General features: G+C 38.6%; 1 protein-coding gene across 2 annotated transcripts in view; it reads left to right on the top strand.

Moving 5' to 3' along the window:
* Positions 1-25,857, top strand: part of ptch1 (patched 1) — a 71,718-nt gene extending 45,861 nt beyond the window's left edge. For both annotated transcript variants that reach the window (XM_033017704.1, XM_033017703.1), the window contains exons 14-24: positions 1,171-1,591; positions 2,159-2,471; positions 10,648-10,790; positions 12,178-12,361; positions 15,986-16,266; positions 18,111-18,248; positions 20,131-20,273; positions 22,467-22,566; positions 22,978-23,232; positions 23,826-24,350; positions 25,034-25,857. In XM_033017704.1, the coding sequence (XP_032873595.1) occupies positions 1,171-1,591; positions 2,159-2,471; positions 10,648-10,790; positions 12,178-12,361; positions 15,986-16,266; positions 18,111-18,248; positions 20,131-20,273; positions 22,467-22,566; positions 22,978-23,232; positions 23,826-24,350 (2,503 nt within the window). In that variant the 3' untranslated portion in view covers positions 25,034-25,857. The remainder of the gene's footprint in view (positions 1-1,170; positions 1,592-2,158; positions 2,472-10,647; positions 10,791-12,177; positions 12,362-15,985; positions 16,267-18,110; positions 18,249-20,130; positions 20,274-22,466; positions 22,567-22,977; positions 23,233-23,825; positions 24,351-25,033) is intronic.
* Positions 25,858-26,059: the final 202 nt, after the last annotated feature.

The following is a 26,059-nucleotide window of genomic DNA, read 5'->3' as shown; positions in this document are numbered from 1 at the left end:
TTTCCAAGTTGTCTATGGAACTTGTCGTGAAACCTGAAGGGCCTCCTGCTTGGTTCTTTACCATAACTTTGTAACCGTTTACAAGATAATAGGTTTGCTGCAGATTTCTCTCACTGTGAAGGAAAATGTAACAAATATTGCGTAGTCAGGATCTAGTAGGACATTAAAATGTAAAATACCATCACCCTGACCTCAACCCATCCATTTTTAATTGTAACAGAGGGGAGATGAGAGACAAATTATTATACATGAGGTGACTAGGAAATTTGCATCATATTTACATTTCATTTTGAACCTCTCAGTGAACAGCTAAGTGTTCATGTCCTTGAGAAGCCAGTTTTTAAAGGGAGATGATATCTGCTGGAAGCAGAAGCAAAAAGCTTTTCCATTTACCTGCTTGATCAACTATACCTGTTTCACCAAACTCTTTGATGAGATACTACTCCATCTTGACAGTTCTGATCTTGTCCTGACTTTATAATTAGATTACCCTGCTTCCAATTTAGCCTCTGACTTTGCAGTCTCGCTGATGCCCTAACCCCATCCTCCAGTCTGCTTCCATTACTGGTCTGCCTCATGGATCTGACCCTAGGACATGTAGTTCTCCAGTGTCCATTGTTGCCTGGCCAGAACGTCAACATCTTACTGCAACCCTTCCACCAGTGCCCTATGACTCCCCAGCCATAGTCATACAGCATAAAAACAGACCTTTTGGCCCAACCTGCCCATTCTGACCAAGATGCCTCATCCATCCCTCCGCTCCATTCAGCTCCATTTCCCAACTTTAAACCAACCCCAAACCCCTTCCCTGTCTCCAGGATAGAAATCTGGATCACAGTTTCTGGGGTTATATAGGTGATGTAACTGGTCTGCAAGAAAAGCGCAAAGAAAATGTTTTGGGGTCACCTTTTTATTTTGTGAGCTATTTTCATTAGCACCGCAGGCACCAATAACCACTTACTTGACCTTTTGTGTCAAGATAATCAGATTAATGTTGAAGTTTAATCCTGACTTCTATTGCACCAATAGGAAGTAATTGATGTAATTCGGTGTAAAAGTCCAATGCGTGTTTAGTAATCTCTGGGATTCCATGAAAAATGTAAATAATGAGTGTTGAAGTAACTGTGATAACTGCACTGTCAACACATTAATTTTTCTCCTTTCTTTTAGTCCCTGTGCCAACCGAGTTATTCAGATTGAACCACAAGCTTATAGAGATACAAATGACAACCATCCTCGCCAACTACCACCACCACCACCGCCACCACCATATGTTAATCAAAATTTTACACATGAGACTCAAATTACCATGCAGTCTACAGTGCAGCTGCGCACAGAATATGATCCTCATACCCAGGTGTACTATACAACTGCAGAGCCTTGCTCTGAGATTTCCGTTCAGCCAGTCACTCCAACTACACAGGATTCACTTACCCCACAGAGCCCGGATACTGCCAGTTCAACACGGGACCTTCTCTCCCAGTTTACAGATCCCAGTAATAACTGTGCAGATCCACCCTGCACCAAGTGGACTCTCTCTTTCTTTGCCGAAAAATATTATGCACCGCTATTGCTCAAACCAACGACAAAGGTGAGTACTTGTCAAACCCCTTTTTGTTTATATTCTGTTTGCTGCCATGATATATTAAGCAATATTACAGTGAAATATTTCCATTCAGTCTACATTTTCATTCAATTTAGTATTGTATGGATGTTAAAACTACTTTGAGGCATAATAACAATCTTTACAAACGATATATGCGGAATCAAGCACAATATTTGGATCGGGCTGGGGGAGGGGCAGATAGAGATGGATGTTTAAGATGAACAATATTGCAAGCCACAGACGAACGAATACATTTGACATATCTCAGTGATGTTGTGAAATAGAGCACGTTTTGAAAAGAATGAAGCGGTACATTAATGCGAAGGACTTTAAAGTTCAATAGAATGGAGAGATCTAACCTGCAAATTAAATAACACATTTATTTTTGCTTATGAATATATCATGTTACTTTTTTAACGGTGTTTCCGCTCATCATTGTGTTGATCGTATACTTTATTTGGCCTGTAACCAAGTGCCGCCAGAGGTAGTTTTTGTAAATCCATTGTGAATTTTGTTATTTGTTTAAACTGACTTTTTTCCCCTTTATCACAGATTGCAGTCATATTTCTCTTTTTGGGTTTACTTGGGATCAGTCTCTATGGAACTACAAGAGTCAGAGATGGACTGGATCTTACAGACATTGTGCCTCGTGACACTCGAGAATATGACTTTATTGCAGCACAGTTTAAATACTTCTCATTCTACAACATGTACATTGTAACTAAACAAGAAACAGACTATCCTAATGCTCAGTATCTGCTGTATGACCTGCACAAAAGCTTCAGAAATGTGAAATTCATTTTATTGGAAGAAAATGGAGACCTTCCAAGAATGTGGCTGCACTATTTTCATGACTGGTTACAAGGTAAGAACAGTATTCATTTCCTCATATTTTAAATTATGGATTGGGGAAGATGAAAGAAATGTTACCCATAAAATTGTACAATTTTCGAAAAAGCACGTTTAAGAAATATATACACCTATTAGCAAAAGGAACTTTCATACATGAAGTTCCTTTTTCTCATAGGTATGTTTTTCTTATAAAGTATTGAATATAATGTATCCTTTATTGTCATTCAAACTTGTTAGTTTGAACAAAATTACAGACCTTGCAGTCATGACAGAGAATAAAATAACAAAACATACAATGAACACAGTTTAACATCCACCATAGTGAGTCTACCAGGCACCTCCTCACTGTGATGTGAGGCAAAAGTCTTAAAGTCCTTGTCTCTCCCTTCCTTGTTCTCCCTCTGCGTTGAGGCGATCCAGGCTTTCGATGTTGGGCCCCTCGCCGGGTGATGGTAAATCCTGTGGCCAAATCCGAGCTCCGCGAACGGGCTGGTTCAAACTCCGCGGCCCGGGGCGGACGAAGCTGCCACCCTCCAGTCCAGCGGATGAAGCTGTTGTTGCGAGAGCTCCGGAGAATCGGTCACCAACCTGGGACCTGCGAGCTCCCGATGTTGTCATCCAAAGCCTCCGAGGCTCCGAAATCGGACCGTCGCCACAGCGCCACCACAGCCCCGGTCGGCCAGCTTCGCGATGGTGAGTCCTGGCTCTGCCTCCGGAGCCTCGAGGCCGGCCCCAGTTGGAGGCCGCCAGCTCCGCGATTAGGCCTCAGCGCAGACGGAGACGGAGATTCGACAAAGAAAAGGTTGCATCCTCCCGAAGGAAGAGACTAATACAAGTTTCCCCCCCCCCCACCACACATACACAACTAAAAATAAACTAAAACATGTCCAACAAGACCAAAGAAAACCAAAAAAAAAGGAAAAGGCAGACGGTCTACAGGCAAGCCGCAGCTGCTTGGGCAGCGCCACTCTTTTGAAAATTGTACAATTTTAGCCGTATTTAGCCCATTGAAGAGGAATTTACAATGGCATTTGTATGCACATGCTATTGATTATTAATTGTTCATGATGTTTTTTGTGTTAAAATACCATGTAAATGCATGTTGTAAATTATATTTTATTATTACTAGATGAAATTAATTTATCCCAAAATCCAAATATTACATGAAATCGTGGAAGGCTGTGTGAAGTTCAGAGAGATCATCCTTGATCTTTAATATGGAAGTCTAATCAAAATTTTAGAAGATCTCTATTACTATAGGGGCCCAATGTGAATTGGGCAAATTGGGACTAGCTTCAATAGGGCATGAGTTGAGCCAAAGGGCCTGTTTCCATGCTGTTGGACTTTATCTAAAAATCTACAATGAAAGAGCATGTTTCATTCTGTGTGCTGAGTGTTTCTTCCATTATTGCATTGACCGGATTTTGAGGGCTCAGATGACATACTCATATGCCTCTCAATGGGTGTTCTGTTCTTGGACATTCACCTCTAGAAAATAATTCTGGAAAGTGCAGTGGGAATGATCCAGCCAAGGAGTGTTTGGCCACCCCTATCCCTGCATTAATCTGCTTATTACCATCCCTCTGTGACCATCACAGTCTGTTCTGTAATCTTTGGTACTCCCTATTAGCAGCCAGACTTTAATCTGGCGAATACTAGCGACACACCAGAACATATAATAATCCCTTATGAACACTGTAAGGGTGGGTACTTGATGGTCAGTGTAGACCCAGTGAGCCGGCTTCCTGGCGACATTACTCTATGACAACCACTGATCCTGTGTCTCCTTGATATGATTGCCTTGTTTGGAATAGGTAGATGCTTTGCATGGTGATCCAACTAGTTTAGAACATGTTTGGTATCGAAATACCTACCTGCTATCACTGTGTGAATGCAAAACGATATAGTTGATGCTCAGGTGACAATACTAGATTTTCTTCCTTTTCATGAATGCCCACCTAAGGTGGTAATACCCGCTGTATCTTAAATACTGGAAAGAAATTAGAGCGTTTGTTATAATGTGCTTGAAACTAGATATATTTGCATAGTTGACAATATTTATTTCTAATTATGCATGGCAAAAATAGTGTAGATGCTGGAAATCTGACATCAAGGCAGAGAGTTCTGGCGATATTGAGCAGTTCGGACATCGCCTTTGGAGAGAGAAACAGTTAAAAATTCATGCCGATAGCCTCCCATTGGAACCCAACTAGAAGAGAAATAGTTTCTATTGTAAACCTGTTTCTAAAAGATAGAGCCAGGATGATATAAATGATTTCTTAAAAAGGTCTAAATTTTCAGAAGCCATGAAAGCAAACGGGAATATTTAAATTTTTCTAGAGAAAGAAAAAATGATCAAAAATTGTCATTTTGGAATGATATATCAGGTGCCTATTCTATTAGCTGCTGGGTGTAATTTTGATATAATTGCCAATATTTGCCTACTAAATGCTGAATTATAAATCTTTCATCATGAAATGCAGAAACCACTATAAACAAAACCATTTTCAGCTCTGTAGTTGTGACAGATGGCCCTGCATTTCTAATCTGAAAGGAGAAAGATCAGGCAGAGACTGCCTTTGATCAATAGCTAGTGACCCCTGTTGGAAATCATGCATCCATTTGTGCACTCATGCAGATTAACTGGTCAGGATTAATCTATTTTTGCTGAGAACCTGCTCGTTTTGCTGTTAAAATCTGCAACGGTCATTTGGTTTCATCAAAAATCATGTTTTGTTCTGTTTTCATTCATCCTCTCAAATAATTTGGTTCACTCACTGATGTACCACTCCTGGTTTATATTTTAAAGTATCTTTTAGTCCTAGCTTTGGATTTTGCTGTGATTTCTGGCTGGAATTTTAGTATTGTAATAATATTGCCAGGTTAGCGATTGTAGACCGTATACAGTATCTCTGATTCATAACAACAGTGGTAGGGCGATAACAAGACGTTGCTTAATTGATTGACTGAAGGAGGGAAATATTGCCATTGCTCACCTCCATGGGACGTCATTGTGAATGTTATTATCTTGATGTGAAAAATCCAAATTCAACTGGTTGTGGGTGATTTGTAATCAGAGCTTGATTTGTAATTGGATGAGCACTGATGTTCACGAATGTCTGGTATACCAGTGTGAATCTCTACAACAAGTGCCTAGTCTAGTTTTTCAAAGGTTAGCATTTTCACCTGGAGATTACTGCAATATGGTTCATTCCAAATTAAAGATGAATATGCATCTGTGCAAAAAGTAATAAGCGCTGTAGTGTCCACCTTTGAGGTAAACAATCTTATTATTGGTGGGGCACACATGTTCATTAAATGTTGTGCCGGTGGGTGTTTGTGTTGACGGGATAGAAGATAATCCAGTTGTGCTATTATTATTTAGGGAAACTAAGCTTTCAAAGCATGTGTGCAACCCAAGGCCACACTCAGTGGAGTGCTTTGAAATCACCTAGGTGGTATTTACGCATTGGTTCCTCTTCATTCCAAGGCATGTCTGGGAATGTGCATCAAGTTTGGCAGGTGTGCAGTGTGTGCTTTTGAAGCTCTTGCCATTGTTTCAAACCAGTTTGTTTTAGGTTGGAGTCTGCAAGTCTACGTGGGAGTTTTTTTTTCCAATCTGGAATGAGCAAGCTCAGCCCTCGGGCAATGGCATTTGTGCCTGGCTTTTTTACCCTTATCTCCTTACAGCTGTAGTTAACCTATCAGATTTGTAATTATGGTTTTGATTACAGCTTCAGTGCAGCTGTGAGGTGGGTCTAAATGTTGGGTATGCGGTTTGTCATCTGCTCACACAGAGGCTCGTTGTACAGGATTGTGGCTTCCTGTTCCAAATGTGATCCAAATTACCTGCTTGGAACAGCCACTGATCTTCTATGCTTTTTTTTTAAAGGGTGCAGAGGAAAATAGCAGTTCAGAATGAATAGGTGTTGGCTGTGATCTTTACATATGCTGGCAACAGATCTCACGACTTGTATGTGCTGCCCAAGTCAAACAGATGGAATGAATTGAGGACACAGTGCTAACTCATGCTGTGCTCGAGGAACGGCTGAGTTCCTTTTCTTTTTAACTTGGACGTTCATACTGTTTTCGCCCTGTGCAGTACACATTTTCCTCCAGTCTGCTGTGTGAAACGTAGTGTGTATAATTGCTGTTAGAGAAAGTTGCCGTCTATCAAGAACACACAGGTTTGCATTCAGGTTTTTGTTAAAACCTGTAACTGCAAACAAGGTCCCGAGCAGGAGCTTAGAGGCATTAACAAAATTGATTTTAAGCTGGCACGAGATGTTTTAGAGGCTGAAGCTGTTGGTGACCAGTCTATCTTAATAGGGAGCGAGAGCCAAAGTACAAACTGATTCATTGGAGTAAAGCCATCCATCCTAAGTAAGTTGGAACCAAAGGTTGATATGCAAAATTAAAATGGAACCAAACTTTTAGGAAGAATGATTCAAGCACAGTTGAGGCACATCCCATGAAGTGCAAAAGAAAGACAAAAAAATCCAGAGACTCCATTTATGAAAGAGATGCAGAGGAAGATGAAGCCAAGAAAACAGCTACTTGTGACTCGTGGATGGTTGTAAATACCAGCGACCACCTGGCTGGTTATAAAAGAATCGGAGGGGAAGTGAAAATTAAAATGGGAAGGGAAGCGACCATGAAGTATTCTCTGGGCATATAAATGGTAATACATAAATTAACGGAGTCCATAAAGGACAAAAATGGGAACTTTCACATGAATTCTGAAAGAGTACTTTGCATTGGTCTTCACCAGGTGCTTCCAAAGTAATAGTGGAACAGGAGACGGGGCGTCATTGGATATGTTAAAAATTGATTGCATGTAGAAAAGCTTGATGAACTTAAGTCATCAGGAGTAGATTGGATCTTCGTAGGATTTTAAAGGAAGTGCAGGAAGAAATTATGGGGGCTGATCTTAATTCTCCCTAAACTATTTACACACACGGGTGGTGTCAAAGTGCTGGAGAGAAGTAAATGTTAGTTACTAATTCAAAGGAGGGAGCGATGTTATGGTCTACAACTACAGGCCAGTCACTTTTATCACATTGGTGGGAAATCTTTTAGAAACATAGAAGCTTTTAGAAATATTGCAGGGTTAATAGGTACCCGGAGAGAAATGGAGTCATGCGAGCCAACACAGGTTTATGCAGAGCAAATTGTGTTTAGTTATTTTAATGTTCTATGATGAGTCAGTATAATGTACATGAATTTAAACCCACATAACTGGTTCATCGGTAAGTTTGAAATACATGGCGTAAAAGGGACATAGATGGGATGGATGTGGTTGGCCATGTATTGATCAGCGGAGGCTTGTGGCGAATGATTGATGCTTGCTCTGACTGGGGAAGGTGAAAAAGTGGTGTTCTCCAGGAATCAGTGTTTGAGATCAATGGTTTAAGAGAGAGAGAGAGAGAGAGAGAGAGACGCACAAGAGACTGCAGATGTTGGAATCTTAAGTAAAATAAATAGACTGCTGGAGGAACTCAGCGGGTCAGGCAATATTAGTGAAGGGAAATGGACAGGCGATGTTTTGGGTCGGGACCCTTCAGATTGTTTTCAAGACTTGACACAATTAAAATGCAGAGAAATTTGATGTGATGCATTTTGGAAAGAAGAATGATGAGATGCAATATAGAAACATGGAAAATAGGCGCAGGAGGAGACCATTTGGCCCTTTAAGCCTGCACTGCCATTCATTGTGATCATGGCTGATCATCCACAATCAGTAACCTGTGCCTGCCTTCTCCCCATATCCCTTGATTCCGCTAGCCCCTAGATCTCGGCTGTGTGTGCATAAATTATTCCAGATTGTACAACAGGTTGAGAAAACAGTTAATGAATGAATGAATACGTTTATTGTCATTGCACAATACTGTGCAACGAAATTCCATTACATCTCCTCCGGTTAAAAAAATACAAACACGACAACCATTAACATATGTACACTTATTAGTAAAAAATAAATAGGTAATTTAAAAGAATTTAAAAGAATTTGGCGGCATTTCTTGGAATGGGGTGCCCCCAATTGGGGTGCACCCAATTCACGGAGTACAAAATAAATGAAATTATGCTGAGCTTAATAAAATACTAGACCAAGCGCGACCCGTTGGGTCCCCCGCCCCCAACACAACATTCCACCACTCTCCCATACACGAGGCGATGTTCAGTAAAAATGACGATCCCGGCCCGGCAACTCTCCCTCAACTGTGCAGGCCTGGCTGACGGGTCCCTGTTGTGACGCCAGAGATCTCCGTTGTGACGTGAGTCACAATGGCAGCGGGCCCGGCAACCCTCCCCCAACTGCGCATGCGCGGATACCAGGCCTGGTAACTTTCCCCCAACTGCGCAGGCGCAGCTGACTGGGCCGGCAAGAGGGACCGCAGCGGGCCCAGGGGGTTTAAAGTAAATTAAAGTTTTTAAAGGGAATTACTTTGTCAAATTGAATGAAACTTGCTACTGCACACTCCAGGCGAATGGTAAGGTGGGCCTAAAATTGTAGCGCTACCATGTACGAGGGACTACAGTTACACAGATAAATTAGAGAGGTTGCAATTGTTTCTCTGGGTTTCATTGAAAGTATATAAAATGATGAGGGAACTGGACAGAGTGGATGGTGGGAGGCTGTATCCTTCGGTGGAGGGGTCAAGGGCTAGAGATCACATTTTGAAAATAACAAATAAGGAAATTAAGAGTGACATGAGGAAAAACATTTTAACGCAGCTTGTGGTTGGAATCTGGAATACACTGCATGGTGGAGATAAGTTCCATTGTAGCCTTAAAAAGGGAATTGGATACAAGTATGGTGAAGAAAAATGTCAAACATGGAGAAAAGACCACATGAATAAAACTCGAGAACCTCTTTAGTGGAGAGTGAAACAGACACGACGGGCAGAATGGTCTCCTTTCGTGTTGTAACAATTCTATGATTTCCTGTCATTGTAGATGAGTAGAGGTCAATGAAGAAACTTCCCCACTTCCCTCACCCATCCCCATCCTGTCTAATTCTCCTACACAGGGCATTCTGTGGATTGACTTTCCAGTATTGGTATATTCTGAATCTTTTCAAAACATTCTACCTGAGAGAGCAAGCTTACTGATTCTGATTATAGACTAAAAATATTCATTATTACAAATCTCTTGTCTGAGACCTGATCTGTCTGAAGAAGGGTCCCAACCTGGAATGTCACCTATCCATGTTCTCCAATGATGCTGCCTCCTGACTTCAGCACTTTGTGCCTTTTGTTGTAAATAGCAGTTCTTTGTTTCTACATTCTCATGTAATAATTATTTGCATCTCTTGATTATGGTGATTTATAATTGGTTACAGCTCCAATTGCAAAATGAGACTAGTCTTAGAGTTCTTTTCATGGATGAGTCCAAACAGCGAATTTGCAAACTATTCAAAAACAAATTCCTGGAGGGACTCGGCAGAGCCAGCAGTTGTTTTTGCCCCAGATTCCAGCATCTGCAGTCTCTTGTGTTTCCTTTTGCAAACTATTCAGTCTCATGGGCAATGCACAAACAAGACTTACATTTTTTTTTGTATCTGTACTAATGTGGGTTTCATCAATCCTTCTTGCTGGCAATCAGGAACATCAATTCTGACCGATGTTCCTTTTTAGCCTAACCTGCGTGTTGGTGGTATTTCCAATTATTAGCTGTCTATTTCTTATACTTGTGTATATGACACAATATGGCCCTCTTGGGAAATATCCTGTTGAATTTCTGGAGTGTAATGAAACGACATAAAACTTATTGCAGAAATCACTTGATGTGGAAGTCATAGTTCCTGCATTTCACTGTAACAAAAATTACGTTTTCAATCACACATATTTCTCTGAGTCCATCTTGTGCTGACTATGGGAATGACTAGTTTACAGATATAAATTAACAGGTCTTGCCATTTTCACAAAAATGGACTGACTCCTGCAGCCAAACTGGCCAAACACCACATAACGTTTAAAAAAAACCCAATAAGGTTTCCATTCATTTTCAAAAAGTAGACAGTTATGCAGAATGTTGATTTACATTTTCATGCCTCCACTTGTTGTGTTTTATGTATGTGATGCTGTGAGTTCATTTCATTAATTTAAGTCCCTTATGTGAAAAATTACATGTTTTGGAATTGCAGCTTAATTGTTGTTTACAAAATGTTTCAACTTTTTGGTAATCAGATCTGCAAGATACCTTTGACAGGGAATGGAAAGCTGGAAAGATCACCCACAACAATTACAAAAATGGGTCTGATGATGGTGTTCTGGCATACAAGTTGCTAATTCAGACTGGCAATAGGCACAAACCTACTGACTTAAGTCAGGTAAGGGTTTATAAGAAAATCAACACATGCTTTATTGATGAGTGATAATAACTGAATTTATTTTGTGTTTTGAGTTGCTGAGTGTGAACCCAAAATTCCTCGAACATTTTAGTGGCCTCTTTTGTGGTAATGCATTATTTCTCCACATGGTTTCTGCACAAAAGGTTACAGAATTTCTTTTAAAAAAATTTTTTTTATTGTCTGCTTTCATTACAAATGCGACGTCTCAGTGAAAATGGTACTAAGCACTGAAAAGCAATTAGATTCTCACTCTAGCCATTTGTCTTTTTTGGCGAAGTACCATCAATAATGTTCTGAGAATAGTTCTGTTTATTCTCTACCTTCTCTGCCATATTCAACGTGACAATTTTACAGAGCACATTGTTTAAAATTATTACAGTGTAAAACATGTGGCTTTTCTGCTGGCTACAGCGTACCCATTAACACTGAAAGAATTAAGACACAAAATACCGATCAAGAGTTGGCCTGAATGAGCATTTACCCATGTAAGCTCTAAATACAGTAGTTCATTCTTTACCAGGTGTAGCTTGTGGGTCCAAATGTTGGGACTGTAACATCTGATGTAATTTCCTGTGCCTGGGAGGGAGAAAAGTGTGCCATGCCCACAGGGGTTGCAAGCCGCACTGTTTGATTCCACATACAGCAGAAGACGTACAGTTGTCGAGTATCCTGTGGATTAATTAAATCCAGATTTAGTGTATCACATTTTTTCAGTGCCTCTGTCATTCAAATAGAAAACTAAAAGCAGAACATGACAAGTGCACTTAAAAGTAAAACTATACAGTTTCCATATATTTCATTTCCCCTTCCAAAATGTGCAATTTTTGGCAACAAAGGCAGTTCTTTTTGACACTAAAGTCCATGCTGTTTTCTGTCTGAGATGAACATTCAAAAGAAAACTGCTCCACGGGTGATCCAAGCAAGATTCTGCTTCTGTCTGTTTTTTGGCATGGTGCATTATCTGAATATACACAGGTCAGATGAAGCAAGTGCTAGCAAAATTTGTACAGATGTTGTTTTATTTTTATAGCTCTCCCCCATTTGCTGGGTGGCATTTCCTTTGGCGTTAACAACAGAGGTTAACTGCACACAGACGTGCATGGGGGACTCTTGCCAAATTTTCTTTCGCTCACATTTTAGATTTTTCTAAAAAATATATAAATATATATATATGGAATGCTAAATATTGGTGTGTTTGTGATGTATTTTGAACCTTTAACTGAAGTAAAATTTGGTTTTAATTCATTCCTTGTGACAGCAAGATTGCTTTATGTGAGGATTTTGGTTGTTCTTTTATTCTGTGGCTGTGAGGTATGTTAATGAAAAAAAAATACTGTGATCTAAGCAGTTTCTCATCGTATTGCAGTTGACTAAACAGCGATTAGTGAATGCTGATGGAATCATCAATCCCAATGCTTTTTACATCTACCTGACTGCCTGGGTCAGTAATGACCCTGTGGCTTATGCTGCCTCCCAAGCGAACATTCGGCCACCTCCTCCTGAATGGGTTCACGACAAGGCAGACAACAGGCCAGAAACTGCACTTAGAAGTAAGTATTTTCCCTCCCTTTGTTTTGGATCTAACTTCTTAATCTCAAGTATTTTCTCTGAGCCATTGTGTGGTTGTAACCAGAGATATTTTAAGTTCAGTTTTTTAAAGTGTTTTTAGTATCAATACCAGGTAAAACAAAGGGGAAAAGAACAGGGACCAAATAAACCAGGATATACTTGGAGAATGTTAAGAAAGAACTGCAGATGCTGGTAAATCGAAGGTAGACACAAAATGCTGGAGTAACTCAGCGGGTGAGGCAGCATCTATAGAGAGAAGGAATTGCCGACGTTTCGGGAACGAAACTGAAGAAGGGTCTCGCTGCAAAACGTCGCCAATTCCTTCTCTCCATAGATGCTGCCTCACCCGCTGAGTTACTCCAGCATTTTGTGTATACTTGGAAAACATTTTGAAAATGGGCAGGATCATATCAGTCTCCCACTTGACTTGATTTGGCTTCCACACCATCATGATGGAAGAATTGCACACTTTAATTGATACCAATGCATGGTAATGTCACTTACTCACTCACTGCAAGATCCCAGAGAACACAGAGTACCTGTCTTTATGTAACTCTTGCCAACGGATGTCTGCAATGCCACAATGATGATAATCTGTGCTGTGTTGATTGCAGGATGACAAATCTTGGCTCAGAATAATTCCTCTGTTGTTCTTTGAAAAGTACTAAAGTGCTATTATTAATTATTCTAATAATGTGTTGAAATTGCTTGATCAGCAGATCAGGAAGCATCTATGGAAAGAGAAAGATTTCAGGTTGTAGACACCTCGACAGAACACGAAAAGAGAGAAAGCGTTAGTTTTAAGTTGCAGAGAAGGTTGAGGAATGGATAGGTGGGAGAGAATATCTCTGGCAGAGGGAGTGAGTGCTGGGGGATGAGGGGAAATGAGCCGCGCCTGCGCAGTTGGGGGCTATGGGTGAGTGGTGGAATATTGCGTTGGGGGAACGGGTTGCGTTGGGGGAACGGGTGAGTGGCGGAATATTGTGTTGGGGAAATGGATTACGTTGGGGGACCAGGCCTACCGTGTGACAGGGACCCAATGGTTCCCACTTGGTCGAGTGTCTTTATAAAAGTTGAGTTAGTACAGCAAAGGGATGGCTAGAATGGATGGTGGTCTTGCAAGGAATTATCGGATCCCATGGTTATAACTCATATTTACTGTTCAACAAAATTGGTCACTAACAGATTGATTGGGGAAGATAGTCATAAGCCACACCTTCTTGAACATCCATACTTCTGGTGGATATATTCCCGCAATATTGTTGAATAGGGTATTTTGGGAATCGGACCTAGGGATAATAAAGCAATGGTAATATACTTCAAGTCAGGGTGGCGTGTAACTCATGGTTGGCCTTCTTGGCTGTAGAGGTTGTATGTTTCGGAAGTGGCAATGAAGAAACTTTCGCAGGAGACTCCAATGATTTAGCGATTTTGCGATCAATTTGTTGATAGTACACCATTGTAAACTTTCTGAAAGTTCATGCCCCAAACCTTTACATTTTTTGAGAATTTTGAGCCTGGCTGGTTAAATCAACTCTAACTGCTTTCTCTTGACTGCCTTTGGAGACGCCTGTAAAAACAAAAGGAATCCAAAGAGTAAGGATGAACTTGTGACTTCACTATATGCTATGAAGGCACAGAAATCACAAAGCTGTTGATGTATTGTGATGTTATGACTGTGAAGCTGATGATCTTAACATTACAATAATAGTAAAATCTGGATTTTGTTATATTATAATGCCCTGGGGAGTTTGGAAATTGTAAATTGGCGCAAGGTGTGGAAAATGACAGGAAAGCTTCTAATCAAGTCTATCACGTTTTGAAAATGCTGCTTTTCTTATCAATAATATAATAAATTAATCATTTTTTAAAAAATGCTCAAAATTACATTCTGGAATTGCTGCTCCTGCATAAATTCTATTTTTGAAAATAACTATATAAACCCTGTCACTGTTACAATAAGAATGCTGAAGGTCAAGTGAGCAAAAGTATTACATGTGTATTTTTGTTCTGGAATTAATTTGATTTCCTGTGGAAAAGGCGCATGTTTTACTCCCTCCACAAACTGTAAAGGCTTTTCCATAATCATTAGTCAATGATATGATACCAGTATGTGGGTTTTTGCACACCTGTGCTTCATCACGATAATTCTGTTTAGTATTGGCCGGGGAGGGGGTCCTTTATGTCTCAAGGAGGGAACTTGGATTGATTTAATTTCCATTCAGGTTTCAGTTATGTGACTGCTTGCAAGTCGAGGTTATTGGTCTGCTGAGTGAGTGCTGGGTATGTGATTGGACAAAGACATTGCACTGTATTCCAAACCCCGGAGCCTGGTGGCAGCCGGCCAAGTCTTGTCTTAATGAAAATTTATAGTTGAGATTATAATAGGGCAAATCATGTTTAGCAAGTCAGTTGAATGACCCTGCAGGGTCTGGAACACACAGCAGCAAAAACTCAATGCTGGTTTTGTTGGGGGATTTTTTTGGTAAAAGTCTTGTATTTAAAAAAGAAAGGAAAGGCACTTGGTAAAAAAAATACAGCAAGACCTTCAGATGTAGAGGTTTCACATTTTGATTTTTAAACAAAGGCTCAATTGTCACAGTCTGATCAAACTTGCTTTCACCAGGTAATTAGGTCTGGATATTGTTTAATTTTTATGCCATTGAAGCCACCCAGGTATATATTTATAATCTGAATTTAAATAGTGATTCTGTACATAAGATACAAAACATGATTGTATTTTTGGAATTTATCAAATTTCTTTCCAAAAATTAATGTCATTTCCATCATTAATGTGGGCAAAGGTAAAATGAATGATTATATTAGCAAGAACCTTTTGGCTGTATAATTAGTTTTACAATTCATTGCGGCTCTTGGAGTGGAAGGGTTAAGCTTAATAAAGCATTGCTTTTAAATTAAGGACCAATTCTACTTTTCAATTTTGGGGCCATAAAGAGTCTTTAGCCAAAACATTTTGCCGCTGTAGTTACAATATTTTACCAAAGAGTAAAATAAAAGTTGCTGCAAAAATGATACAGCATATTGATTGTTGTTTTAAAGCTAATTAGAAAGGAATGAATGGGAGTGATAATGAAATTTGGCTGGGATGCAGTCTCAGAACTGACTACAGTGGGTTGGTTACTTGCCCATTGTACATCTGACTTTCCCTTCAATATCAGCTATTACCTGTTTTGCGCCTTGATCAAAGTTCAATTTCTCACTCCAATTCTTAATTATTTATCTTCCTTACCCCAACTCTATTTTCACTGTCATAGAGGCTCTAACCTCAGGAGGAAATGCATAATAATCAGAAACAAAACCTTTTCCCTTCAGCCTAGGAGCTTGTCTACTGATTGTATAAAATACAGCTCGGCTAAGATTATCAAATTTACAGTCCCACAGGCTGGGGAGTGAAGTTGGACCTGATCTGAATTGAAGGGACAGTTATTTAATTGTAGGTTTAAGAAGTTATTATTTGATGAATAATTCTGATTAGTAATAGTAGAATAAATCCATTAATAAATAAATCTCATTTATGCAATGCAAATAGCAATGAAAAATATGAGTTTTTTTTTTACAAATGTAAACTGGTTCATTTTGTTTAGTTCCAGCATCTGAGCCCATTGAATATTCCCAGTTTCCTTTCTACCTCAATATACTGCGTGAAACAACGGACTTTGTGGAAGCTATTGAAAAAGTCAGAAATATATGCAACAACTTCAGTAACCAAGGACTTGCCAGTTATCCGAACGGATACCCATTTCTCTTCTGGGAACAATACGTCGGGCTCCGACATTGGTTGCTGCTCGCCATCAGCGTGGTCTTGGCTTGTACTTTCCTGGTGTGCGCCCTTTTCCTCTTGAACCCCTGGACGGCTGGGATCATTGTAAGTTTAGAAGGAGCTTTAATACTGCTGAATTCCTTTTGGCATAGCTTTTTAATTGGGAAACGTTTTGTTTATGTCTGGGCCTTTGGTGGGGTATGCCTGTGACATCATTCATGAGATGTTTATTCGGCTGGGAAACATGACGATGGTGAAAATTTAAGCAGTGGAAAGATAAACTTTAGAGTTAGTTTCAAGTTTAGCAAGGAGTATGTCATCTAAAGAAAGAAATGTTCCCTTGCTTTGACTAATTTAAGGTAAGAGGGAAATTGGTGAAAGCATTAGAGGCTGTTAATAAAACCAGATGTGAGCTAATTAACTGATACTGTCACAAGCTCTATATGCCAGTATGTTTAATGAAGAGAAATGTTTAGTATGCAATATGTTGGATGGAGTGTTCTGTGATTTAGGATATCACCTGTAATTTCATTAAAAGTTAAAGCAATGTCACACTAGGCTCTGCAGCTCTCTTAAATAAAATGGTTGGTCAGAACCTAAAGGAAAAATACTTTGCATTTTGATTCTGACCTCACTACGAAATATCATTGAAATTCAGTGCAAATCTTCTTGTTTCTATTGGCATACATATTTTCTTTTTTGATAGCTAGATGGGAAGGAAGAATGACTTTGTCTCAATTATAATTTTTGAATTTAAACACAAACCAGACCAATTTATTTTTGTAAGGGGCAAAGAGGCTCCGGTAATCTGACACTCATCAGCCAATAATAGCATTCTTGTCTTTTGAAGCTTTTAGTCCAACCTGATTCATCTTCACTTACAAAGCATTTTGCAAAAATATTTAAAATAATCCAGATTTCTTTCTGAACCTTTGCAATTATGTTTTTGCCCCTGCGCGACACTAAAACACACCCTCGTCATCTGACCATGGTACAGCCTCCCTCTGTCGCTCACGACCTTGTTCCTGCTTTGACCTAGGCGACCACAGCATCCTCCTTGTTTGCCTCCCTTCAGTCATAAGTTTATACAGTCACCTGGTCCCAACCTCATATCTTCAGTTATAGCCAGTAAATCCTGTGCCCTGTCGTCTTTGTTCTGCAACTCTGGAGTCCTAGAAAGATCTCTCTCTTCTCCCCATTCCTATTTCTCATTTATATACTATACAACGGCAATATGGGTGTATTGTACAAAGATATTACAACAACCACTGCATGTATTTTGACACCACCATTTTACAAACTATAAAATTCTAAGCTGTGCTTCTGAATTCACGTCTTTTCCTTGAAAGACACCGTCAATGTAACATTGTCTTTGTTTCGACCTCAGCGTATCTGCTTTTGGCACAAAATCAAATTTTATCTTGCTCCAGACTCGACCATTTCAATGCCCATCAGATAGATTAACCACTTTCCATAACTTCAATTTATCCACAAAGCTGCAATCCACATATTAAATCATCAACTCTAAGCTCATGGCCAGGAGGATTTTTTATCATCCTCCTTAATATCATATTTGACACAGTCTTTTTTAAATTGATTCACCTTTAATGAATTGACATGTTAAAGGTGCTCTAAAATGTGGATTTCTTGGTGAATGAGAGCTAAGTATAAATCTGAAATATTTCCAGTATAAAAATAGGGGCACAGTGTTTACAAAGTGAGGGCCTTGCTTGCTGCCCCATGCAAAGAATGCTCAGAACCTGTCAAACTCAAAAATATGAGGCTCTTTGTAAAACAGTTCAAATTACATTTAAAAGTTAATTTGTTCATGAAGAAACTTGCAAAAAAACTGTACGTGTCATCATTTTTGTGCAAAAAATGATCCAGTCAAATTAAAGAATGACCATAGCAAGCTAATGTATTTTGATTTTTTTCAAAACCACATTTAGGTATTGGTCCTAGCACTGATGACGGTGGAACTTTTTGGGATGATGGGCCTCATTGGAATAAAACTGAGTGCAGTTCCTGTGGTGATCCTCATTGCCTCCGTTGGAATTGGGGTGGAATTCACTGTACACGTTGCTTTGGTATGTGAAAGGACCTTCAATTGTGTGTCCATTTTGACAAAACCATGCAAGAAATGTATCTGGAAATACCTCTGAGCTACTGTATTCTCAGGATTTCTCAGGTACATGGTAAATGGTAGGGAATTGAAGAATGTAGGTGAACAGAGGGATCTGGGAATAACTGCACAGTTCCCTGAAAGTGGAATCTCATGTAGATAGGGTGGTAAAGAAAGTTTTGGTGTGCTGGCCTTTATAAATCAGAGCATTGAGTATAGAAGTTGGGATGTAATGTTAAAATTGTACAAGGCATTGGTGAGGCCAATTCTGGAGTGTGGTGTACAATTTTGGTCGCCTAATTATAGGAAGGATGTCAACAAAATAGAGAGAGTACAGAGGAGATTTACTAGAATGTTGCCTGGGTTTCAGCAACTAAGTTACAGAGAAAGGTTGAACAAGTTAGGGCTTTATTCTTTGGAGCGCAGAAGGTTAAGGGGGGATTTAATAGAGGTTTTTAAAATGATGAGAGGGATAGACAGAGTTGACGTGGAAAAGCTTTTCCCACTGAGAGTAGGGAAGTTTCAAACAAGGGGACATGACTTGAGAATTAAGGGACTGAAGTTTAGGGGTAACATGAGGGGGAACTTCTTTACTCGGAGAGTGGTAGCTGTGTGGAATGAGCTTCCAGTGAAGGTGGTGGAGGCAGGTTCGTTTTTATCATTTAAAAATAAATTGGATAGTTATATGGATGGGAAAGGAATGGAGGGTTATGGTCTGAGCGCAGGTATATGGGACTAGGGGAGATGATGTGTTCGGCACGGACTAGAAGGGTCGAGATGGCCTGTTTCCGTGCTGTAATTGTTATATGGTTATATTATATGATTTAACAGGAATAAAAATGAACTACCTATGGGTAGAAATTCTTAATAGAAAATTAAGTGCTTGTAGTCTGAGACATAGGCAAACCAAAACAATGTTTATTTTTAGGCAATGATTATTTTTAGGCAACACATATGATTGTTTAATTTGGACGTGACTGTGAAGTAGGTTAGGATAGAATCTCCATGTAAATTAGACGAAAACCTGTGCATGTCAGTAATTTTTTGGGGATATTCCTTGAGGAAGTCCACCATTGGGAAAACGTTTATTAAAATTACTTTGTATTAAAAGAAATCATGAAATAATGCCCACACTAAATGGAAATTTAAAGATATGGATTTAAAATTTTTTTTAAATCATGTCTCTGCTTAAAATATTGGTACAAAATTTGTTATTCCAGGAGTATGCAAGTCGGAGTACATTCAGTGCAGTAGGATCTGACTACTAAACGCATTTTCTGCATTTGGATAGACGTGGCTGAGAGCAGCTTTTAAAAAATAGTTGTTCCAGTACTCCCAAATAACGCAGACAGATGGACCATTATAGTTAAATGCGTCTAATACATTATTGCTCAGAGCAAAATCATAAATAACTATCAATTTTAAATAATCCCTCTATTTTATGGTGAGCATAGGAAACATTTAAATGATAGAATTGAGGAGTCAGTATCTGGTTGTCATCTTGTTTTACTGTTCCAGAATCTCAAATGTCCATTATTTTATTGTAACATCGTTTTTTTTCATGGTTGAACAGCCTCCTAACCATTTGACGTAATTACTGCAGAAGATCCATAAAAACAATGAAAAGTTGTATCAATTCATCCCTTTGATTTTTTGATTTTGGGGTTTTGTTTTTAAAAATGGCGTCGATTTTTCTTTTGAAACTTGCTTGGTAAAAAGTACCTGAGGCATTCAGTTTAGGAAGCATAATCACAGCAGCTGCTGAACTATTGGGTATGGCTTTACAAATTTGATGTAATGTCTTCAGTGAGTACCACACCTGAGTGCATTGATTTTATCCCCCACAGGCTTTTTTAACTGCCATTGGGGACAAAAACCGCCGGGCAGTTCTTGCACTGGAGCACATGTTTGCACCTGTGCTGGATGGGGCTGTGTCGACTCTTCTTGGTGTTCTCATGCTTGCTGGGTCTGAATTTGACTTCATTGTAAGGTAAGAAACTATCTTCTTCCCATTCAGAACCAGAAGTTCTGCACTTCACATGATCGTTATGAGCTGCATGGTCATTTCATTTAAAATCTTTGTCAGTGATGTTCCATTATGAAATTTGTTTTGCTATTAACCTTACTTTCTAATAATTTACTGGCTAAAATATTTTCTAAAATGAAAGTGTAAATAATGGTTCCTGATTGGGATTTATTTTACCACATTTACTGTTTAACCTTTACACCAAGTCTATTGTGAGAGAGTAGTGAATCTGTGTAATTCTCTACCACAGAAGGTAGTTGAGGCCAGTTCATTGGCTATATTTAAGAGGGAGTTAGATGTGGCCCTTGTGGCTAAAGGGATCAGGGGGTATGGAGAGAAGGCTGATACTGAGTTGGATGATAAGCCATGATCATATTGAATGGCGGTGCAGGCTTGAAGGGCCGAATGGCCTACTCCTGCACCTATTTTCTATGTTTCTATTGTGATTTTATAATTTCAACAATGGGAAGTGAATGAATGATTGATCCCAACCCGCTGGGACTCTGGTTCCTTTGCTTGCTTCCAACTCACCAGGGTCCCGATGAGCTGGAACAGGAACCTGAGCCTCAGTAAGTTGGAAAGGAGCACAGCAAACATCATTTGGTGAGAAGGATGACAAACCATTGGGAGTTCTGAATAGTCAGATAGCGGATTATCGGAGTTTTACTGTATATGGTTCAGTTCTGTAACTGGACATGCTAGGGAGTTGGAGCCTATTTTCCAATTATAGATTAAATTGACACCTCAATTATATTTTGTAGTTTATTTGTTTTAAAGAGAGTAGCCTGTTAAGCTTTGGGACTTTGTTTAATTTAGCTACAGCAAAATTTAGCTTGGTTTATGCATATTTATATAAGTGAAATATTAAATAAACACAGGATATAGTTGCAAGGCTGCAGATGGGGCCCAATAACAGATTCAGCCAGTCGTCAAACTAGGGCAGCCATTAAACCAAATGACAATGTTGGCTTAAAATTTGCAATACATTTGAAGTGAACAGATGTAAAATCTCGTTTGCTCCATTGTAAAACAGTGGATCAAAATGCTCTATAACATATTGCTCTTAGAGTGATACGAATACTTACTTGCTTATATTGGGTTATAATGACAATGTTTACACTTTGCGAACAAAATCTCAAATGGATGACATCATTCGTTTTAAAGCCGTGTTGACTGCTGCTTGATGTATTCTTTAATTTTTTTAAGAGAATTATGTTATGTTTAAGTATAGTAATATAACTGTGCTTCTGTACAAGATATTAGATGGATTGTTATTTATGTCCTTTGAAACCTTAGCCATGAAGTCTTTACCCATATGTATATCCACAAGGCTTCTCCCAGATAGATTGAATACCAGCTAGTAATATATTTACTTTTGATTATAAGGTTACCTTTGCATTTCTTGACCTTAAAAAGTTGAATGAATAACCAGTTACACACTTGCAAATTTGAGATACTTAATGCAAAACAGGATATTTATGGAGGGCAAGTTGTACCTCAGAAAAAATATATTTTGCAGTGCAATGATGCTATAGTGAACTGAAATTGTGAAATAATCTTATGAAATACAATGCCAGAAACTGCTATAGAATTAGTAGCATTTTACATCAGAGCCCTGATTCATGCTCTATATTGGATTTAACTATATGGTAAAACAACAACTCGGCTTCTCTGAGTGGTGTAGGCAAAAAGGTTTGATGTTGTTAGATGATACACTACAAATTTAATTAGTGATTCTTTTGTGAGATGCAAATGGATTAGCTGGCTGAGCGTTTGCTTCCCCCTGCCTCTAGTCTAAATTGTTTAAATTCTACACTCTTTTGCTGAGGTTAAGGTAATGGGGGCCCCTTGCATTGTGCATGTTGTATGAACCTGTTTAGTAATTCATGCCACATTCCATATTTTTCTGTGTGTATAACAAACTTCATGAATAACAGTCAAAGTGTTAGTACAATTAACAAACTAATATAATCTTCTCATTTTGATCAACTAACACTTGTTGTAGGAAATAGCCTCTGATGTGAAAGGTAAATAATTGCTGTGATTTAAAGTAAAAAAATGTATACTTACACAATGGTTTGTTTTTATTTGTGAAAAAGATTTGCATTATAAGGAGTTTCTTGAAATTAACTGCACTATTCTTTACAATTATTATAGGTACTTCTTTGCAGTCCTTGCCATTTTAACCATTCTGGGTGTTCTTAATGGATTAGTCTTACTTCCAGTGCTGCTGTCCTACTTTGGACCACTTCCAGAGGTATGTTTATCATTTTCTCCATGATGAATTTTAATAATAGTGGCATTATCTGTATTGTCCATGCTGTAAAATAATTGCTTTACAAATTAGAGAATACTTGGTACATAATTGATGTGGCAGTCAATTATCATGTTTGACTTTATCAAGTTAAGCTTGCGATTGTCCTACTTTAAAGCCAAGCCAATCCCAAGATTTTTGGTCAAGTCAAGTTTATTTGTCACATACACATACGAGATGTGCAGTAAAATGAAAAGTAGCAATGCTCGCGGACTTTGTGCAAAAATACAAACAAACAAACAACCAAACAAACTACAAACAGAATGGAACAGTTCTGTCACCTCACTGAAACCAGCTATAGTAAAGATATGAACTCCCAGTGACTCTAATCATTCTTCACACATTTGTCCATAGATCTCACCTTGCGATGGAAGAACAAGGTTACCTACTCCATCACCAGATCCACCACCTCGAGTTGTGAGGTTTGCAATTCCAAATGAACAAGGGAATAATGGATCTGATTCTTCAGATTCTGAATTCAGCTCTCAAACTACAGTTTCTGGGATTAATGAAGAATTAAAGCATTATGAATCTAATCTCAGTTCTACTGCAGCACCCCACCAAATCATGGTGGAAGCAACTGAAAATCCTGTTTTCCCCAGGTCTACAGTAAGTGAAGTATTTCTAAAATTTGTTTGGTTGTGCAAGGATACATATTCCAAACTAGTGGATATTACGTCTATTAATATTCCACCACAATTTTAATTCACTTATTTTTTTCATGTTTACATGTACATCGCTAAACTTTCCAATGAATCCAGTGAGTTTACAAGAAGCACATATATGGGGATCCAGTGAAAATGATGGGTTTGTGGGATACAGATTCAAAGTGAGTTTAAAGCAAGCATCGGATTCAGAATGGTAGTGAGGTTAAAAAAATACTGGAACTAACGTCCTGGTGAGTTTAAAGGGGCTGTGAGAAACAAATTGCTGTAAGCTGGATCATAATGATTTCTGAACAATCAGTTTTATCGATGTAGGTGAAAATGATCCATGAGTTCCATTATATCCTGGTTATCTGATCTTTACAGCAATAGTTAAGCATTAGCAATTCTAATGAAAGTGTATTATTTGCTATTAATACTTATAATGTAATTCATTGTGGATAAATCATAGCTGTGATTTGTGTGCAGCATAATCGGAATGCTACAGTATGTTCTCATGGATACTTCTGTATCATTAATGATTTTCTTTAATTTCAGGTTGTTCAGCCGGAATCCAGATTCCATCGACCAAGACCTCAACCGTCCCCTCCACAGAATATCAAATGCCAGCAATCGCGGAGGAATTGCAGGGACCATGGTTTGGAGGCGAGAGAAGAGTTTCGACCGCCTTCTTATAGGCCGCGCATGGACGCTTTTGAAACTGCTCACGAAGGGCATTCCAGACTCGGCAATAACGATCAGTCGAGTTATCGGTCACATTTTCATAGGACTAGGAATCCAACATTCACTGCCAATGGTGTTTCTGCACCAACATACTGCCAGCCTATTACTACTGTGACTGCCACAGCCTCTGTTACTGTTGCTGTGCATCCTCCAATCCCCAGCCAAAATGCGTTTGGAGGATGCCCACATTATGAGGAGTACAGTGAAACTAAGGCGGGAGCATTTGTTGATCCTCATGTGCCCTTTGATGCATCTTATAAAAGGGACTCAAAGGTGGAAGTTTTAGAGTTGGAAGACGATGAATGTGAAACACAGAGCAATGGAAACAGAACACATTAGGTAAGTTTCCGAGGGGCATTCTGTGAAAGATGCCATGATGTTTAAAACATTTGTTTGAACTGTTCATTTGCCATCTGATTAGATTAAATGAAAGCAAAACCATTCCTGATTTGTTCTAATAAGTGGAAAATTATTTAATCAAATACCACTCAAGTTAAATTTGTATTAGGCAAGGCAAGTTTATTTGTATAGCACCTTTCAACAACAAGGTAATTCAAAGTGCTTTACATAAAACATTATAAGCATTGGAAAGAAACACGTAAAACGATTATTAGATTATTCAGATAAAATAATTACAAAATTAAAAGCAATCAAATAAAATATTTAAAATAGAATAAAAGCAGGAATAGAAGTTACAGTGCAATATAGGTAATTAATAAATTGTATTGTTTACTGAAAGGCAGCGGCAAACAGAAAAGTCTTCAGTCTAGATTTAAAAGAGCTGAGAGTTGCAGCAGACCTGCAGTTTTCTGGGAGTTTGTTCCAGATATGTGGTGCATAAAAACTAAATGCTGCCTCTCCATGTTTAGTTCTGACTCTGGGGACACAGAGCAGACCTGTCCCAGACGATCTGAGAGGTATTAGCAAGTAATATTTGTCTTGAGTGTGAAAAACCGATATATTGTATGTCACGTAAAATGCTGTGATAAACTAATAGCTTTGTTTTCTTTTACTTTATCCAGTTGGAATTTGTAATGTACAGATGGCCAAAGATGGGAAAACAATTACTTTGTGTAGTTTGATCCTCGAAGCTGCAGGCTATGAATACAGGCGATCCAGAATTGTGAAAACAGTTTACTGTAACTGTTAATCTATTGTATTGTTAAATATTGCTTCTCTATAATATTTAAAGGATGTACACATGTATTATACAAATGTACAATGTAAAATAGTATAATGTTAGGAGTTGTAAAACTCCTGTGAATGGATTGGGAACAATTTTGTGTGATCCATATGATATGTACATTGATCTGTTTATCTGTGCCACATTTAAGCTTAATTTAGTCATAAATGTCAGCATATGTTGCTGCTGCTTGAAATATTGTATAATTGTATAATTATTCTATGCAAATATTGTTCAAGTGATAGGATTTTTGTAAAGGTACACATTTTGTTAAAATATTTTAATTTTGTATATCACAGATCTGTGGTAGTATAAAATGTCACTGTTAACTTTCAAACACGCTATGCGTGATTTTTTAAATGACCAGATATGAAGAAAAGCACGGTAATCTTTATGATCTTAATAGTTGTTTGACTCCTTGCAGTGTATTATACGTCCATGTTGTTTTAATTTAACCCTTAGTGTGTGTGTCTGTATGTGTGTATATTTATTGACACCCTGAGATTCTTTGAATGATAAACTGTATCTGCAATTTCTAACTGTCAGGCCTAACAAAGACAGATTTAATTTTTTTTAATTTATTATCAATCTATGTTTTGTTTGCAAAAATCCCACCAGTAAGCTCATACACTGTTCTCTTTAGCAAAGATTTGTACATTTGTACATTTGTAAAAATACATCCAGCCAAGTAAACTTGTGAAAGGAGCTTCAACTCCAATCGCATCTTTATTTGTAAATATGTAGGGAGGCATGCAGGAACTGTCCCTTCAAAACACTGGTTTATATTAATGTTAAACTTATCTACTATTATACAGGTTTGGCATCATTGTACTCAAACTATGTGGGCAGGCAAGATCATAATTCT

Source organism: Amblyraja radiata, chromosome 3 (genome assembly GCF_010909765.2).
Source record: "Amblyraja radiata isolate CabotCenter1 chromosome 3, sAmbRad1.1.pri, whole genome shotgun sequence".
Classification (NCBI taxonomy): domain Eukaryota; kingdom Metazoa; phylum Chordata; class Chondrichthyes; order Rajiformes; family Rajidae; genus Amblyraja; species Amblyraja radiata.
Note: the sequence above shows the minus strand (reverse complement) of the source record. Positions and strands in the feature narration are given on the sequence as shown.